Here is a 19,366-nt window from a genome sequence, read left to right on the forward strand (position 1 = left end):
CTAAGGAAGAGACTCTGCACAAATGATTAAGATGAAAACAAGATATCTCATGCACAACAGTGTGGGTTTTTCACATTTCGACTGGATCTTGACTCTCTCTGTGTAATACAAGCTTGCAATATCATTGAAACTCTGGCTTTCTACTGCATCATTCCTCCACTTCTACTTATAAATGATACTCCATGTATAAAGATAGGCTTTAACATTTTATTCTTAGGTTGCAATTTGGAATGCTTCTCAATTTTCGATAAAACTCAATAAAACTTGGAGAGGTGATCATGAGCTTGAGCCAGCCGCTGCTGTCTACTTCTGAGGGTTTTCCTTTTGTCAGCAACATCTGTCTCTTCATGCAGATATTCATCAATTTGATCCTTCTGTATCAGCTGAAGCATCTCAATCTGCAGCTTGGCGGCAAATTCTTGGAGGATGTAATAACTTATTATCAGAGGGACCTGGTTAGCCAATCGTTCAGTCGCAATCTGAGGAAGAAGAACATAAGTAAAAATGAATTTCCTTCCAAGTTAATGCCTGGCAATGTTCTGGCTTCATATGGACTGGCACGCTATGTACTCCGCCTTGCAGAGTTGCTGAATGTACCTTATAGATGTCATATACTGCTGTCACTGTGTATTAACAGTGAGTTGAAAGTTGTTTGGGCTTAGCACATCAGCCTGATGGAGCATGAGTGGCATTGTAATAGGACTTGGATGAAATGACTCCCAATTTGTACAATTGTGTTAGTCAAAAAGTGTGGTGGTAGAAAAGTCATGCAGCGTCCAAGGAGCAGGAGAATCGATGTTTCGGGCATAAGCCGTTCATAAGGAATGTGGGAGCGGGAGGAAGAGATAAATAGGAAGCTGGGGATGGGGGTAGGGGTAAGGTACTGGGAAGGTGATAGGTAAATGGAGGTGGAGGGTGATGGTTATAGGTCAGAGGGGAGGGTGGAGCAGATAGGTGGGAAGGAAGATGGACAGGTAAGTCAAGTCAAGAGAGCGGTGCTGAGTTGGAGGGTTGGATCTGGGATAAGGTGACTGGGAGGGAAGATGAGGAAAGTGGTGAAGTTGACATTGATCCGGTGTGGTTGGAGGGTCCCAAAGTAGAAGATGAGGTGTTCTTCCTCCAGGCATCAGGTGGCTTGGATTTGGAGGTGGGGGTAGCCCAGAACTTGCACATCCTTGGCGGAGTGGGAGGGGGAGTTGAAGTGGTCAGCCACAGGGTGGTAGGTTGTATGGTGTGTGCATCCCAGCGATGTTCCCTGAAACGTTTTGCGAGTTGGCGTCCTGTCTCCCCAATGTAGAAGAGACCACATCGAGAGCAACAGATACAGTCAATGAGGTGTTTGGATATGCAGAAAAATCTCTGCCAGATGTGGATGGATCTTTTGGGGCCTTGGATGGAAGTGGGGGGTAGGTCCTTGGGGCCTTGTGTCAGGTATGATTCCAACCAGTGGAGAGACTTTCCGCTGATTGTATTGCTTAACCTGATTTCCCTTAGCATCAGAAAGTCACACAGCACAGAACCAGACCCTTCAGTCCAACCAGTGCAGCTTGAACATAATTCTAAACTAGTCCCACCTGCCTGCACATGGTCCATATCCCTCCAGCATTTCTTATTCATGGACTTTTCTGAATGTCATTTTAACATTGTAACTTTACCCACATCCACTACTACCTCTGGAAGCTCATTTTGCACAGGAACCACTCTCATATCTTTTATAAACCTTTCTCCTCTCAACGTAAAAAATACGCACCCAAGTCTTGAAATCCCCCACCCTCGGGAAAAGACACCTGCCATTCACCTTATCTATATCCTTCATTATTTTATAAACTTCAATAAGGTCATCCTGCTCTCAACCTCCTACATTCCAGTGAGAAATGCAAACGTCAAAGAATTGTGTACCTGTCTCTGTATTCTAAGATCCTAGTGAATTATCTAAATTACTTCTCCACTCTGCATCCTCATTATGTTGATTGCAAGACTTGTTTCACTGCCTCTGACTGTCTCTCATTACTATCCAGGACTACAAAGATGTTGAACTCAATACCTTCCCTCATCCTTTCTTCCAATAACTGATTAGCCTCTAAAATCTAGTATCCATCAACCAATTATTACTGACTTGCCACAATTGATCCAATCTTGGAAGCATCCGGTACTCACGGGTCTTCAGAATGTCAACTCGGTTCTCAATTGTTACACTATTCCCAAGAAACATCATGCTGAGATTAAGAACACTGAAATTTGATGTACAAACATTACCAATGATTTATCAATTACTGTATTGGAACATTCTTGAGATATTCAACATGTAAGAGAAGGAAGAATCTTTTTACAAAAGAAAAGCTGTCATCACAGATTGTGATGTGCTGCTACATAGTTTGCAATCTAATATTCTTCTTCCAAGGCTGTTTCTAATAAAACCTATTTCATTGGCCACTCAGAAAATTACTGTCGACATTGTTCTGCTTTGCATGAAACAACTTCAACACATCAGTTACTTCTACTAATCGCATATCAATCAATTCAAATTTTGTTAAGAGTTAAATGAACATAATCTCTCCATTCTTCCTGTTTTAATTTTCTACAATCTACACAAATATCAATTTAAACCCATTCAGAAGGGATCTGAACCTACCGTGTAGTATATTTTCAGATGAGTTGTCATTTCATGGATTGTTGCACCATTGTTAGACAGAGATGGATTGATAAGATCACAGTTCTTTGTACTTGAACGTTTGTCATCCCTGTGTGAACCTTCTTCAGATTTAGACTTCGCTTTCGTGAGCTTCTGACCATAGATACTGTCTTGGGAATACACCACATTTTCAATTTTGAATTGAATTTGCAGCTGTGTTTCAGCCAGGCTCTCTTGTTGCTTCTTTAGGTCTTCAATCCTTATCTAGTGACAAAAATATGAACACTATGATTCTTTGTTCCAGATTTAATATATTCATTCATCTCAATTTTGTCTCTAATTGGTCAGGATAATGTATTTGCTCAACAGAATAGTACTGAGGATGAAGTAATTAAATTATGAAGCAAGAATGAATTGATTAACCTCTTATAACTTTGAGTGCAGAAAAAGATAGAGCAATGGTAATTGGGGTGATTATGATAACTAACTGTTTTATAGGGAGTGACCAATGGTTGTAGTGAGGAATTCCTAAGTAAGAAGGCATCATTTTAATGGTAAATGCTGTTAACGTACAAATCAGCTACAGTCTAATTGGACAGGAGTACAGACTCTAAGGACTGAATTAACTATTCCTGTTGCTATGGGCAGAATTTCATGCAGCCCCACCAATGGATTTATAGATTTGGAGAAGAAGCCTTGATGGATGTTGAATTCCGGTCCAAGTTCTGAAAGAGACACCAGCATTCTCGATGGTTGAAGTGTTTCAACATTAACTGTTTAAACTAAGCCAATGTCTAATAACGGGGCATTGCTAATTGAGCTGACCTGAGTAAAATTCAAAAGCGGTGTAGAGGATGTGGCTGTAATTGCGAACTCTTGGTTAAGGAATCATGCGTTGCATTCAGTAGTTTGTAGTGTCAGGAGCTGGGATGATTAAGCCTCTTTGTAATGTCATTGAATTCATCACAGGGAAAAAAAAACCTCAGCAAATATTAGTCCAGGGAAGTGTTCACTTGGGGGTATGCTGTAAATTCAATCCTAACAGTGAAATAGCATGAAGATTAGATTAGATTAGATTACTTACAGTGTGGAAACAGGCCCTTCGGCCCAACAAGTCCACACCGACCCGCCGAAGCGCAACCCACCCATACCCTACATTTACCCCTTACCAACACTACAGGCAATTTAACATGGCCAATTCACCTGACCCGCACATCTTTGGACTGTGGGAGGAAACCGGAGCACCCGGAGGAAACCCACGCAGACACGGGGAGAACATGCAAACTCCACACAGTCAGTCGCCTGAGTCGGGAATTGAACCCAGGTCTCTGGCGCTGTGAGGCAGCAGTGCTAACCACTGTGCCACCGTGCCGCCCTTATTCATTCATTCATTCATTAAAAGGAGAAGTGAGTATATGGAATCATCTCTCATCAAGATTGAGATGAGGACAAATTGTTTTGCTCAGTAACATAATCTGAATGCAATAGTTAATTGTGTGTTGGAGGCAGTTTCAACAGTAAATCTCAAATGGAGATTTGAAACAGATTTTCAAAAAGTCCCTTGTGGAAACAGCAGGGAGGTGGGACTCATTGGATAGCTCAATCCAAAGTTAGCACATACTTTGTTGAATGAATGCACTCCTTGTAAGTTGCTCAGCTGCTTTGATGTATTTCAGCATAACTCAAGTCACTACATCATGTGACTCATAGAATCCCAACAGGGTGGAAGCAGACCATTTGAACCATCAAGTCCACGCCAATCCTCCAAAGAGCATCCCACCCACAGCCACCCCCTACGCTATCCCTGTAACTTTGCATTTTCCCATGGCTAATCCACCTAACCTGCACATCTCTTGTCACTATTGACAAGTTAACGTGGCCAATCCACATCTTTGCACAATGGAAGGAGACCGATGCACCCAGAGGAAACTCACGCAGACACAGGGACAATCTGCAAACTCCATACAGATGGTCACCCAAGGGTGGAAGTCTGGATTAGAGTGGCGCTGGAAAAGCTCAGCAGGTCAGGCAGCATCTGAGGAGCAGGCAAATCGATGTTTCGGGCAAAAGCCCTTCGTCAGGAATGAGATGAAGGGTTTTTGCCCGAAACATCGATTTTACTGCTCTTCAGATGCTGCCTGACCTGCTGTGCTTTTCCAGCGCCACTCTAATCTAGACTCTGATGTCCAGCATCTGCAGTCCTCACTTTCACCCAAGAGTGGAATCAAACCAGGGTCCATGGTCATCGTGGGACAGCAGTGCTACCGACTGAGACACTGTGCCACCCCTCTAAGGAAATGAAAAAGCATATTTACTCAATATCTTTCAATAAACATTCCATCCTACAAATGGGCTTCCTGCTGACATTAGACTTGCTATTCTAGATGGTGCTAAATGTCAACATATCCATAAGCATCCATAATTGTCAACAACAGCATGAAAAGCTCCCTAATGCTCTTCCTGCAAGTGATAACTGAGGAAAATGTGTCGATAACATAGATGCCTGAAAATAGTGATGATATTAACATGTGAAGACTTGACTGATTCAGATGCCACTATTATTTATGCTTCCTATACCAAGATATGAAACAATTTATTTTAAATAATAAATTCTACAATCGACTTCCTCAACCCAAATTCTCTTGTGCTTCATGAGGTAACATGTACTCTTATAGTCTTGTAAAATAGCTTTGCAGGTGAAAAGCAATAACTTTTAACCTATGGACTAATATCTACACTGTACCTTGGCAGCTCTCATTAGATTAGGGAGTCCCTTGAAATTGTAGAAAGCGACATCTGTAAAAGCCTCGCGCACAATTTCTGTAAGTGAAAGTGGGAAAGAAAGAGTCAGGAACATAATTACAACAGTAATCAAAATGCTTAAGATTGATGTGAATGCACAGGATTAACAATGAGGTAGAAAGATCAGTCTTAACCTGACTGCCACAACTGACCATCGAGGATCATCATCAGTAATCTACCCTCTATCAAAGGCCAAGAACGGTGATGTTCTCTCAGCTTTCATCCTTGTCTCCTCAAGTACAGAAGAAGAATGTGTCAAAATACTGCAAAATCTGGACAACATTCATTTTTGGTATATACACGGATGCCCTAGCATAACTGAAGTCAACGGGATTCAGGGGGAAAATCTCCTCTAGTTTCACTCATACCTCACAAAAGAAGACAGTTGTAGTCATTGATTGTCAATCCTCTCAGTCTCACTGCAGAGGTTCCTCGGGGTAGTGTTGTAGCTGAAGAGCTCAAGTCAAATTTCTGAGGAGGTTGAGTTTTGAGTAAGGGTCAGTCAACCAGAAAAGCTAACTCAGATTTCTCCCCCACAGCTGCTGCCAGACCTTTTCAGCATTTTCAGAAACTTAACAAGTGACTTCAGAAATCACCGGTGCTGCTGTTGGCTGGGTTCAAGTAGTTAGAGCAGGGGTAGTGCCTGGAAGTCATTGCTAGATATGGCTAAAAGTGATCAGAAAACAGAAAGTGGAAGGAAGGATGACCACAAACATAAGACCATAGACATTGGAGCAGAAATTAGGCCATTTGACCCATTGAGTCTGCTCCACCATTCAATCATGGCTGACAGGTTTTTCAATCCCATTTGCTCGCTTTTTCCCCGTACCCTTTGATCCCCTCAGCAATCAAGACCGTATCTGTCTCTGTTTTATTTATACTCAATGACCATCAAGCAGTATTTGCTTGATGCAGCTGAGAGGTACTGGAGTTTACAAACAGTTAGTGCCATCCTAGGGAAGCTAACCGTCTTCAAAAGAAATGGAAACTTATCTGTACAGCCTCAGGATTCTAATGGAGGGAAATTTCAGGAGAAGCGAGTGAACGCCCAGTCAATGATGGAATGGCTTGTGAGGGAATTTGAATGCTAGGTCTTTAAAAGTGTGGACTTGTAAACTTGGTTATTTTATTTTTCTAATGTTGTACGGTAAGTTTTATTTATTTATTCAAAACAGTGGAGAACTGTAACTTTACTGTCTAAGGAAGCAAATGTCCTCAGTGACATTTCAACATAAATGCAACAATCTCATCTGAGATCGAAAGAGAAAATAAACAGTACAGGCAAAAGGAAGGACTGATAAGCAGCCTAGGTTTCCTCTAACAATAAGTATGTTTTAACAGTGAGAGCTGTGGACGTGTAATGGTGTAACTGATTGGAGAATGTAGCCATGTTTGTTATTTTGCACTCAATTGGATAATAGAGTCATTTATACTAATCTGGAATCTGAACTTTCCAAGTCCCCCTGGGTCAAGATAGGAGTAAGTGAAGTGTAACATTTTTATTAGAAATTATAGATACAGGCTGTTATCTGTAAAACTGGTATCAAAACTTTCGTTCTTGTGATACAGATTTGAGTTGTCTGCCATTTTTGGAGATGTACAACTCCCAAGCATTTGTGAATAAATAGTTAAAGAAAGAAATTTGAGTGTCTAAGAGGAAATAAAAGGTTTATACTCACCCTTATGGTGATCATAAAACAGAATCAAACTAAGTCAGATTCTCAGCCCTCATGGCTCAGAGTGCTCGCCGAAACTAGTCTTCCCAGGGTATCAGCCTTCTCAATGGCAAAATAGTACATTTTACCCGTGTCATACATGACTTGATATTGCTTCAACATATATTCCTGCTCTGACATTGCAACATCACTAGTGATGTCATAGAAAACTGAAAGTCCCTTTACACAAGGACTGAAAGAAACTCAGAGGAAATTATGAAATTACTCAAGGAAAGAGATTCACCAGAGTGATATCTCTCTTCCCTTATGGCCAAATTAGTGGAACCATTAATCAAGGCCAGGGAGCATATGAGCAGTTTATACCCTTTGATCAGTGACTGGAGTGGTGAAGGACCTTAAAGGACATAAGATAAATTTAAGGTAAGAATAGGGTAACAAAGAGAAAAGGGAATAAGTCATTCTGGTGAAGTCGAAAGATTCAATACGTAGCGAAGAATGATTTGGATTTCATTCTTTGATGAATAATGTTTCAGTTGACTCACCGGTAACTTTCTTTAATGTCTGAATGGCAGGTTGTTGCAGTTTAACAATCTGCTGCTTCACTATTGACTCAAAAGTTTTGTAGTTGATGAACCCAGGCAACTCCCGTCCACGGTAGGCCTTCTCATATTCCATCACCTTATCACACATCACCTCGTAGACTGTTATTGAAAATAAATAAATTGGAAATTGCCACATTTTTAATTGACATTTAATACTTCACTGTGTGATACTCTAGCAGCAATATACTTTGCTCTGGACATAGGCAAGAGACTAATAATTGTGGTCACATCACAGATCATCAATCAAAAAGAAAGACATTCTTATCCTAGAGTGGATTTTATGACTTTAGACATAGACATAGACATAGACATAGAACCAGAACAGGCCCTTTGGCTCATGATATTGTGCCGAGGTTTAATCCTAATGTAAAATAAAATAACTTAACCTATGCACCCCTCAACTCACTGCTCTCCATGTGTATGCCCAGCAGTTGCTTAAATGTCCCTAATGACTCGGCTTCCACCACCACAGCTGGCAACGCATTCCATACATTCACAATTCCTCTGATGTCCCCTCTATACCTTTCTCCAAATATCTTAAATCTATGACCCTTCGTGCCAGTCAATCCTGCCCTGGAGAAAAGTCTCTGGCTATTGACTCTATCCATGCCTCTCATTACCTTGTATACCTTGATCAGGTCACCTCTCTTCCTCCTTCTCTCCAGAGAGAAAAGTCTGAGCTTAGTCAACCTCTCTTCATAAGACAAGCCCTCCAGTCCAGGCAGTATCCTGGTAACCTTCTTTGCACCCTCTCTAAAGCCTCTGTATCTTTCCTATAGTAGGGTGACCAGAAGTGGACACAATATTCCAAGTGTGGTCTCACAGGGACTTTTAGACATGTAGCAAAACCTCGCGGCTATTAAACTCAATCCCCCTGTTAATTGAAAGCCAAAATACCATATGCTTTCTTAAGCCTATCCAGTTGAGTGGTAACTTGGAGGGATCTATGCACTTGAACACCAAGATCTCTCTCTTCCACCACACTGCCGAGAATCCTGTCGATAATCCTAGATTCAGCATTAGAGTTCGACCTTCCAAAATGCATCACTTCACATTTATCAAGGTTGAACTCCATTTGCCATTTCTCAGCCCAGCTCTGCATCCTGTCTATGTTGCGCTGCAGCCTGCAATAGTCCTCAATACTATCGACAGCACCTCCAACCTTTGTGTCATCAGCAAATTTACTAACCCACCCTTCAACCTCTTCATTCAAGTCATTTATGAAAACTGCAAAGAGCAGAGGCCCAAGAACAGAGCCCTGCAGGACCCCACTCAACACTGACCTCCAGACAGAATACTTTCCATCGACAACCACTCTGGCTTCTGTCAGCCAACCAATTCTGAATCAAGATAGCCAAATCTCCCTGCATCCCATACTTCCTGACTTTATGAGTGAGCCTACCATGGGGAACCTTATCAAATGTCTTGCTGAAGTCCACATACACCACACCCACTGCTCGACTTTTGTCAACCTATCTCATCACCTCCTCAAAAAACTCAATATGATTTGTTAGGCATGACCTGACCCTCACAAAGCCATGCTGACTGCCTTTAATCACACTATGCTTTGCCAAATAGTCATAAATGCTATCCCTCCGAATTCTTTCCAAAACCTTGCTGACCACAGACATAAGACTGACTGGTTTGTAATTACCAGGATTACCCTTCTTGAAAAGAGGAACAACATTTGCCTCCTTCCAATCCCCCAGTAGGACTCCAGTGGAGAGTGAGGAGGCTAAAATCTTTGTCAATGGCTTAGCAACCTCCATTTTCGCTTCCCGGAGCAGCCTAGAATAAATCTGGTCTGGCCCTAGGGACTTATCAATCTTAATGTTTGCCAAAATTTCCAGCACATCAACTTCATCAATCTCGATCTATTCAAGCCAGTATTCCAGCTCTTCAAAGTTCTCATTCATAACAAATTCCCTTTCCATGGTGAAAACCAAAGCAAAAAACTCATTTTGGGCTTCCCTTATCTGCTCAGACTCCACACACAAGTTCCTTCTGCTATCCCTGATCAGCCCTACCTTATCCCTGAGCATTCTCTTATTCCTAACGTATGAGTAAAATGCCTCTGGGTTCTCCCTAATCCTTCTTGCCAAGTCTTTTTCATGCCCCCTCCTAGCTCTCCTCAGTCCATTTCTGAGCTCCTTTCTAGCTAGCCTGTAATCCTTTAAAGTTGTGCTAGATCCTTGCTTCCTCCACCTTACATAAGCTGCCTTCTTCCTTTTGATGGGAAGCTCCTCTATTCTCATCATCCAAGGTTCCTTAATCTAACCCCTTCTTACCTGTCTCAGAGGAACAAGTTCATGCATCACTCGCAACATCTGCTCCTTATATGTCTCCACATGTCTGCTTTGCCCTTTCTGGAACTATTGCTCCCAGTCTGTACTTCCCAACTCTGTCTGATAGCGTCATAATTTCCTTTTCCCTAATTAAATATCTTCCCTCGGTAACTGCTCCTTTCCCTCTCCAAGGCTATGCTAAATGTGAGGCAGTTGTGATCACTGTAACCAAAGTGTTCTCCCACCGTGAAATCTGACACGTGTCCTGGCTCATTGCCGGGCTCCAAATCCAAAATGGCCTCTCCCCTTGTTGGCCTGTCTACATACTGAGTAAGGAAACCCTCCTGAATACACCTGACAAAAACGGCTCCATCCAAACTATCTGCACTAAAGAGGTTCCAGTCGATATTGGGAAAGTTGAAATCACTCATAACAACCACCCTGCTACATCTGCATTTTTCCAAAATCTGCCCACCTATGAGTTCTTCAATCTTTCTATTGCTATTAGGGGGTCTGTAGAAAACCCCCAATGTGGTGACTGTTCCCTTGCTGTTCCTAACCTCCACCTATACTGACTCAATAGACAAACCTTCCTCAACAATCTTTGTTTCTGTAGCTATGATGCACTCTCTGATTAGCAATGCTACACCTCATCCTCTTTTTCCACCCTCCCTGTTCTTTTTAAATGTTCTTAGCCCTGGAACATCAAGCAACCATTCCTGCCCCCGCGAAATCCACATCTCCGTTATGGCCACAACATCATAGTTCCAAGCACTGATCCATGCTGTAAGTTCGTCATTCTTATTTCTGACACTCCTTCCGTTAAAGCAGACACACTTTAACTAATCCCTTTGTTTCATCGCGTGAGAAACCTTCCCAACAGATTCACTACATCCTGTCACTGCCTCCCTCTCAGATATGTGGGTCTGATTCCCACCGCCCCTGCCAAACTAGGGTAAACCCTTCCGAACTACATGAGCAAATCTCCCACCCAGGTCAATTGAGCCCCTCCAAGTCAGGTGCAACCCATGCTTCATGTACAGCTCCCACCTTCTCCAGAAGGTATCCCCATGGTTCCAAAGTGCTTCACGAGCAATTAAGAATTTTCCAAACTGAAATGGAGAGGTTGTTTCTGCTGGTTAGGGAGTTGACAGCATGGCAACACAGTCTCGGGGAAGGGTCCCATTATTTAGTACTATGTTGAGGAGACACCGTGAATCTAAGGAATTCCATGGAATCTTTTCATTCAAATCTTGAGTGGAACCTGAACCTGCAAACATCTGGCTCAGCGGCCTGAGGTAAACCAAAAGAACATTCATACCACATGTTACATTGCTGACACACCAGTAGAAACTGCAAAGGACCACAAGAATTAGGAATAGGACATCAAATCTTAGCAGGACTTATATACTTAATCATTAGGTCCTGGGGTGTATTGCTGAACAAGGAGACCTTGGAGTACTGGTTCATAGCTCCTTGAAAGTGGAGTCACGGGTAGATAGGATGGTGAAGAAGGCATTTGGAATGCTTTCCTTTATTGGTCAGAGTATTGAGTACAGGAGTTGGGAGGTCATGTTGTGGCTGTTCAGGACATTGGTTAGGCCACAATCGGAATATTGCGTGCAAATCTGGTCTGCTTCCTATCGGAAGGACGTTGTGAAATTTGAAAGGGTTCATAAAAGATTTACAAGGATGTTGCCAGGGTTGGAGGGTTTGAGCTATAGGGAGAGGTTGAATAGGCTAGGGCTGTTTTGCCTGGAGCATTGGAGGCTGAAGGGTGACCTTATAGAGGTTTATAAAATCATGAGGGGCATGGATAGGGTAAATAGCCATAGTCTCTTCCCTGGAGTGGGTGAGTCCAGAACGAGAGGGCATAGGTTTAGGGTGAGTGGGGAAAGACATAAAACAGACCTGTGGGGCAATGTTTTCATGGAGAGGGTAGTATGTGCATGGACAGAGCTGCAAGAGTATGTGGTGGAGACAAGTATGATTGCAACATATAAAAGGCATTTGGATGGGTATATGAATAGGAAGGATTTGGAGTAATATGGGCCAGGTGCTAGCAGGTGGGTCTAGATTGGGTATCTAGTCAACATGGATGAGTTGGACTGAAGGGTCTGTTTCCATGCTGTACATTTCTATGACTCTCTGACTTTAAGTCTCCAACAACATGCAATGAGGTAATGAAACAGACAGAGAAAGAAACAGAAACACAAAACACATTGTGAGATGTACGGCAGGACAAATTATCCTGCTGCTTATAGTTCGATCTCTGAAAGAGAAACACAGACCTCCGTTCTCCTTCAATTGAAATGTAAAACACAAAGGCTAAACAATCACCAGGATGGAGAATATATCCTTGGACAACCAAGAAAGTTTGACATGTGTCGAAGGGATAGATGTGTGAGGCAGAGCAAAGCAGCAATCTTTGATGTTGATAGATACTTGGACAAAAGACAGTTGTCAAGGAATGTAACAAAAAAACAAAGAACCATGGAGATAACCATAAGGTATAGGAGTAGAGTTAGGCCATTCAGCCCATTGAGTCTGCTCCACCATTCAATCATGGTTGATATGTTTCTCAATCCCTTTTTCCTGCCTTCTCCCCTTAACAATCAAGAACCTATCTATCTCTGTCTTAAATACACTCAGTGACTTGGCCTCCACAGCCCTCTGCATCAATGAGTTTCTTCACTCTGCGTCTAGTCTGATCCAATCTGATCATCATGACAGTGTCACAATTGTATAATTACGGTTTGGTATTTTTTGGGAAAAGAAAACCACTGTTCAATAAAGGATTAACTGGCTGGAACTAGGCAAAAAAAAAACTAAAAGCATGGCTGCTACCAGTCAGCTGACGATACAGCTATAAGATTGAAGTGAATTGCAGAGAGACATTTAAAGACCCTTTAAATACCAGGTGTTTCCAAACAGACAATGGAGGTGTAAGAATTCAAAGTTTGCAATGAAATAGCAGACATCAGGTAGAACTCCAAAGGGACTCAGCACACTTTACTTCAAATGTTAACTTCTCAACTTCAAGTCAGACGGAACTTAGAATAATGGACACTAGAGTTAGACCATCGAGGATTATTGCGATTGTTTCTTTTAAGTATTCTTTTTGTGTAATATGTTTTAACCTTGTACCTGTGTTTTCTTGTTAATAACGTCATCTTTTCATATGAACAGAACCTTCAGCAATAACTTGTAACAAATGAACCTTAAATCTGTTCAAACATGGCTTGAATGCTGGTTTGTTTTAACATGAATGATTACAAATTAAAAGGAGGATTAAAGTGTATAAGCTACATGAAACTACAGGAGATAGTTTTAACAGCAGTTTTTGTCCAGTTTTCAATCAAAAGCCCTGCTTGGCACTGAAAGGAGTCACGTCACAATTGTTCACCTCAAGCACTCACATTGATGTTTTACTTTGTCGAGCTGATGTTTCCAGGTTTCAAACTCATTCCGCACTTTTGTGTAGCACCTCTCCTCACTGATGCAATCATCAGGTTCCTCACCTGAAGATAAACTCCTGAGGTTTTGACCAAAATCGTTGAGTTTCTGTGAACAAAATACAAAGCAGTGAATAATGGTGATCGCTGGTTACTCATATCTCTGGGTTAATGCAACTGTGGAGAGTGATTGCACTGGGGATGTGTTTAATGTGATGAAACATGAAATAATGAACCACTTTGACTTCTGTGGACATGGAGACATTTCTTTATAATCTTGTAATGCTAATAGTTATTAAAGATGCATGCTGAATAAAACAAGTTTGCAGAATGACAAAGTATGATTGAACAGTGACATAGAGTCATACAGCATAAAAACAGGCCCTTCAGCCCAACCCATCCATGCTGACCAGGTATCCTAGTCCTGTTTCCTAGGATTGGCCCATATCCCTCTAAACCTCTCGTATCTACGCACCTGTCAAAATGTCTTTTAAAAGTTGCAACTGTACCCAACTCTACCACTTCCTCTGGCAGCTCATTCCATATATGCAACACCCTGTGTGAAAAAGTGACCCCTCAGGTCCCTTTTAAATCTTTCCTCTCTCACCTCAAATCTATGCCCTCTGTTTTTGGACTCCCCTACCCTGGGGAAATAACCTTGGTTATTCACCGTATCCATGCCCTTCATGATCTTATAAGCCACTATAAAAGGTGACCCCTCAGCCTCCTACGATCAAGAGAATAAAAGTCCCAGCCTATCCAACCTGTCCTTATAACTCGAACCTTCCAGTCTCAGTAATATCCTTGCAAATCTTTTCTGTACACTTTCCAAGTCAACATCATCCTTTTTACAACAGGGCAAGCAGAATTGCATGCAATACTGCAGATTCACACACTGCAGATTCCCCTATCTAAGCAGTGCCCATGTTGCACAAGATCTGGTGGGGCAGGGTTTATGAAAGTGGTGACGGATCAGGTCAGGGGAGAGATATCCTCTTCTGACTCACAAGCATGGGGCCTCCACCACCAACCCCTCAGTATGCAAAGTCCAGAGGAAGCTCGTTAATTTGTCAGCCAATAGTAGGCACCACCGGCATGAGGAGCGCCCGTTCCTATCATTGGTCCAGAATAATTCACATCAGGTCCCACTTTGAAGGCAGCTTTGGGGTCAAGAAACATAGCAATGTTTGAAAAATGTTTGTTTTCCCCATTTTCTTTGCACATTGGAATATTAATTATAGAAATATTGGTGAAGTAGGTCTCCTTGTTGAGTTGGCCGGTGGGAATGGGGGGTTGGAGATTGGAGGAATGTCATAAGACAAAATCTCCAGATATTATCCAAAGTTAGCAGTCTCTGTACAAGGAGGCCACATTCCTGCTTTTAAATAAACTTGGATGTACGCCTTTTGTGAAGCAGCTGTGATTAAAGCATTAAAACTAAAATAAGCTTTCTGTTTGGGGATCAAAGCTACAATTTTACCAGGAATCCCACAGACGGACTGGACTTCAGCTGTCTGGAAGTATAGTATATTGGTGCAGCTATATCACGTTCCTGTGATAGATTGAAGTTGAGGAAGCCTTGTTTTAAGGAGTCTCTGACCTTGGTTTAATTTTTTTCTGCTACTGGACTTGTATGAAGTGGTGCAGATTTTGCCTTGTTAATGTTCGATGGAATCCCTGATGTCAGGGTTCAGATCTAATTTGAGGATGCCCATTAGAATCACATTGGCTATTTCTCATTGTTAGTTTGGATACTTTTCAATCCTTGTAGGATTTAACAGTTGCAATACCAACCTGAATCAAGAAAGTTGTTTTCTCATGGACAGTGTCTGGAACTCCCTCTCCATATTGTTCCAACTCTTTGGTTGTTGCAGACAGTTTCTCTTCAATGTCCTTTGATAATTCGGGCAATGATTGCTTAAAAAAACACACACAAGAAGGTGATCAACAATGTACAAAATCCCATGTGGAAGTAACTGATGTAACCACTGGAAATTGAAACATAAAATATGTGACAAAAGCTTACTATGATGTGTGCCACAAGCTCTGTCGTGAGTCTTTCAGCCAAGCATGGGATGGTGGCCTTCTTATCATCCAACAGAGGTCTAAGGGGCAAGAAATTGCACAAATTAGCCACATGGTGAGTCATTTCCAGGAACACAAACATGTGGAAGCAAAATTGTTTTGGAATAAGGTCACGAACTGACGATGTAAATCAAGATGAATGGATATAATCAGATAACCATTACAGGACATGGTTACAAGGAGATTAAAACTGGGAACTAAAACCAAACCAGAGAAAAGCTCAGCTGGGAGCCTTGGCCACTCCCCTTTCATTGTACGAGTGTTTTTTTTAAACTTGAAAGCCTTTGTGCCTGAGGCGGTATCTGTTAGCTATAATCAAATTGCCCCTAAAACCCTTCAAACCTAGATTTTTCGGAATTGCCACTTTCATGACCTCCCTGAAAAAAATGCCAAGGACAGCATAATCTTGGTAAAGGAGCGGCATCATCATCAGTTATCTATTGTTGACCTGTGGAAATGGTAATGACCTTCCTTCCACTGGTGCTTAAAGACCTTATGATGTTCTCAAAGTGAAGACTGGTAAGCCATAACAGCAAAACAATATTGATTTTGGGTGACGATCCTGGACATTATAGAGCTCCTACTTATTGGAGGGAAGCTAGAATGTAATAGTGAGAAGAAGGCAGGATATGAAGGAAGAACAAAGAAAGAGTCCAAGTAAGGCAATAAAAATAAAGGAGAGACATATTCTGAATTAGAAGAACAACACTTAAATGTATAGAGAATGTTTAATATAATAATATGTTCCAAGAAAGTATCTCAATTTTGACATTGACTATATTATGAAATATTAGGGCTGGTGATGAAAATCTTGGCCAAAAGTTACATTTTAAGGAATCTTATAAAAGAGAAAAGAGACAGGGAGAGAGAGGTTTACAGAGACAATTCCAGAGCTCAGATCCTCAAGCTATGGAAACATTTGAATAGGACAAATATTTTAAAATCAAAACGTTACTAGAGTGGGAGCATGTGTTCACCAGAGAGCACAGGGTTCAGGTGTTAAAGGGACGTGGTGCTGGAGTGGATGTAGATAAGATTAAATTCAAGATCTTGAAATGACAGAAGTTCTTTATTGTTTTTGGTTTTACCTGTAGTCCTCATGGTCTTCAAAAAACCTCCTCTCTTTCTCTATTGCTTCACTCAATGACAGTTGGTCATTAATCTCTTGTTGTCCACGGCACTTGACAATCATGTAACCCTTCTTCAGCTCCACAACGAGGTTCTGTACAATATCCACCACGTTGCTTTCTGTTCCCTTGTCAACCAGGTCAGGTTTGGTTAAAATACCTGCAATTCCAACAATTGAGTGTTGAGAATTGATGAGAAAACAATGTCACTTTGCTGTTGCATTAGTTATTGTTGTTCAAGTGTGAATTCCTCTCCTGTCCCATCTGTTCTAGGGCCATGTCAGCTTTTTGGACTGAGTGAGCTGCTGTTCATGATGAAAGTTGATGCCACCTTCCTCTTTAAGTGGAGGAAAGTGCAGCCCATGCTCAATCATACTGGACTAGAGGAAACCACTTCCTGGACGAGCATGAAGAATCTCTTGCAGTTAATGAGATATAGTTCAGAGTATGTTAGCAGCTGGTTAATGGTTGATTTGATATGTACAGGAGTCGGGACATCATGCTGTGGCTGTGCAGGACATTGGTGATGCCACTTTTGGAATACTGCCTCACAGCGCCAGGGACCCGGGTTCGATTCCAGCCTTGGCCGAGTGACTGTGTGGAGTTTACACATTCTCCCTGTGTCTGCGTGGATTTCCTCTGAGTGCTCCGGTTTCCTCCCACAATCTGAAGATGTGCAGGTTAGGTGAATTGGCCTTGCTAAATTGCCCGGAGTGTTAGGTGCATTAGTCAGGGGTATATGTGGGGAATGGGTCTGGGTGGGTTACTCTTCGGAGAGTCGGTATGGACTTGTTGGGTCGAAGGGCTTGTTTCCATAATGTAGTTAATCTAATGTAATTCTGTTCTTCCTGCTATAGGAAAGATGTTGTGAAACTTGAAAGGGTTTAGAAAAGATTTACAAGGATGCTGCCAGGGTTGGAAGGTGTGAACTATTGGGAGAGGCTAAATAACTTAGGGCTATTTTCCCTGTAGCATCGGAGGCTGGGGGGGGGGGGGGCGGCGGCGGTGTTACAGAAGCTTACAAAAGTTTATAAAGGCTTATAAAATCATGAGGGGCATGGATAGGGTGAATAGCCAAGGTCTTTTTCCCAGGGTAAGGGAGTTTATAGCCAAAGGGCATAGATTTATGGTGAGAGGGCAAAGATTTATGAGGAACCTAAGGGGCAACTTTTTTCACACAGAGGGTATTACGTCTATGAAATGAGCTGCCAGAGGAAGTGGTAGAGGCTGGTACAATTACAACATTTACAAGGCATCTGGATGGGTATATGAATAGGAAGGGTTTAGAGGCCATGGGTCAAATGCTGGCAAATGGGACTAGATTAATTTAGAATATCTGGTCAGGAAGCGCGAGCTGAACCAAATGGCCTGTTGCTGTGCTGTCCAGCTCTTTGACTCTGTGAGTGACATTGTTTGCACAGCCTTTGAGGTGGTCTACAAAGTGGGTGGTGCTTATTGCACTCCTCAATATTAACACTTTCAGATCCATTTGCAACATGACCCAGTTGTGTTCAGTGAGTGTGTGCTGTTTGCGTTTGTCTCTGGGGTTCCTTGGCCAGGAGCAAGTACACAAGCTTTCAGTGCTGATGTCAGTGGGCCCAAGAGGATTTTCCATTCATTCAAACAAATCAAACAAAAATCCTACACCTGCAGAGTTCTTCATTAGAGTGTCTAATATCCTGGGTAAATTTGCAAACTTTATTTTTTCAAAATATAGATACAAAGCATTTGAAATTTAGTGAATTCAATGACAAAATCTGCCAGGATGGGAATTAATCCCACGATCTCTGCAATTAAACTACCAACTGTAAATATTACACTACTATAATTGTACTATGTGATATTAACATGCTAAAGTAGTTTAATGGATGAAGCCACTGTGTCCATATTTTAAACAGACTGACTTCTTTCTTAAAATAACAATTCAGAGTGTGTTCCATGAGGAAACTGAAGTATTTTCATGATGAATTGTGATTTTCAAAGGCATAAAATCACAGCATCCAGACTGATCTGTAGGGCTGCATATAGCATTGATGATCATCGTACAACTTTAATTAACATGATGAGGAAGTGCGGCTATTGGACTGGGGTGGACAAAGTTAAAAAAAATCATACAACACCAGGTTATAGTCCAACAGGTTTATATGGAAGCACTAGCTTTCAAAGCACTGCTCCTTCATCAGGTAGTTGTGGAGTAGGATCATGCTATCTGTTGGAGGAGCAGCACTCCGAAAGCTTCTACTTCCAAATAAACCTGTTGGACTATAACCTGGTGTTGTGTGATGTTTAACTTTAATTAATATGGTGGCACAAAATAAAAGTGCTGCATTTCAATCATTTGTGTCAGGACAAAGCGTTTGGTCTTCCTATATGTCTACCTACCTACTTCTCTTCACATACTGTGATGGCCCTGATTCTTATTCATTGGCAAGAAACTATCCAAGTTGATCTTGATTCTGCCCATTTTCACATGAACATAAGAACTAAGAGCGGGACTCAGTACTTTTAACATTCAAAAAGATGATAACTGACCTTTTAATTCAATAAGAATCTAGAAGTGCCTTCCAAATCCACAACTACTCCCATCTAGAAAGACAAAGGCAGCAGAGAAATTACTACCTGCAAGCTCCATTCCAAACCACTCTGAATCCTGACTTGGAAATGTTTTGCTGCTCCTTCAGCGTCAATGGATTAAAATCCTG

At 41.7% G+C, this 19,366-nt stretch overlaps 1 protein-coding gene across 1 annotated transcript in view; it reads right to left on the reverse strand.

Annotated features, from left to right (window-relative positions):
• Positions 1-218: 218 nt before the first annotated feature.
• Positions 219-19,366, reverse strand: part of LOC132821182 (interferon-induced GTP-binding protein Mx1-like) — a 57,250-nt gene continuing 38,102 nt past the window's right edge. Inside the window, exons 7-14 of the mRNA XM_060833818.1 lie at positions 16,626-16,824; positions 15,479-15,557; positions 15,247-15,369; positions 13,417-13,561; positions 7,653-7,811; positions 5,376-5,452; positions 2,633-2,896; positions 219-479 (exon numbers count right to left, since the gene is read on the reverse strand). Of these exons, the coding sequence (XP_060689801.1) occupies positions 255-479; positions 2,633-2,896; positions 5,376-5,452; positions 7,653-7,811; positions 13,417-13,561; positions 15,247-15,369; positions 15,479-15,557; positions 16,626-16,824 (1,271 nt within the window). The 3' untranslated portion in view covers positions 219-254. The remainder of the gene's footprint in view (positions 480-2,632; positions 2,897-5,375; positions 5,453-7,652; positions 7,812-13,416; positions 13,562-15,246; positions 15,370-15,478; positions 15,558-16,625; positions 16,825-19,366) is intronic.

Source organism: Hemiscyllium ocellatum, chromosome 12, assembly GCF_020745735.1.
Source record: "Hemiscyllium ocellatum isolate sHemOce1 chromosome 12, sHemOce1.pat.X.cur, whole genome shotgun sequence".
In the NCBI taxonomy this organism is placed as follows: Eukaryota; Metazoa; Chordata; class Chondrichthyes; order Orectolobiformes; family Hemiscylliidae; genus Hemiscyllium; species Hemiscyllium ocellatum.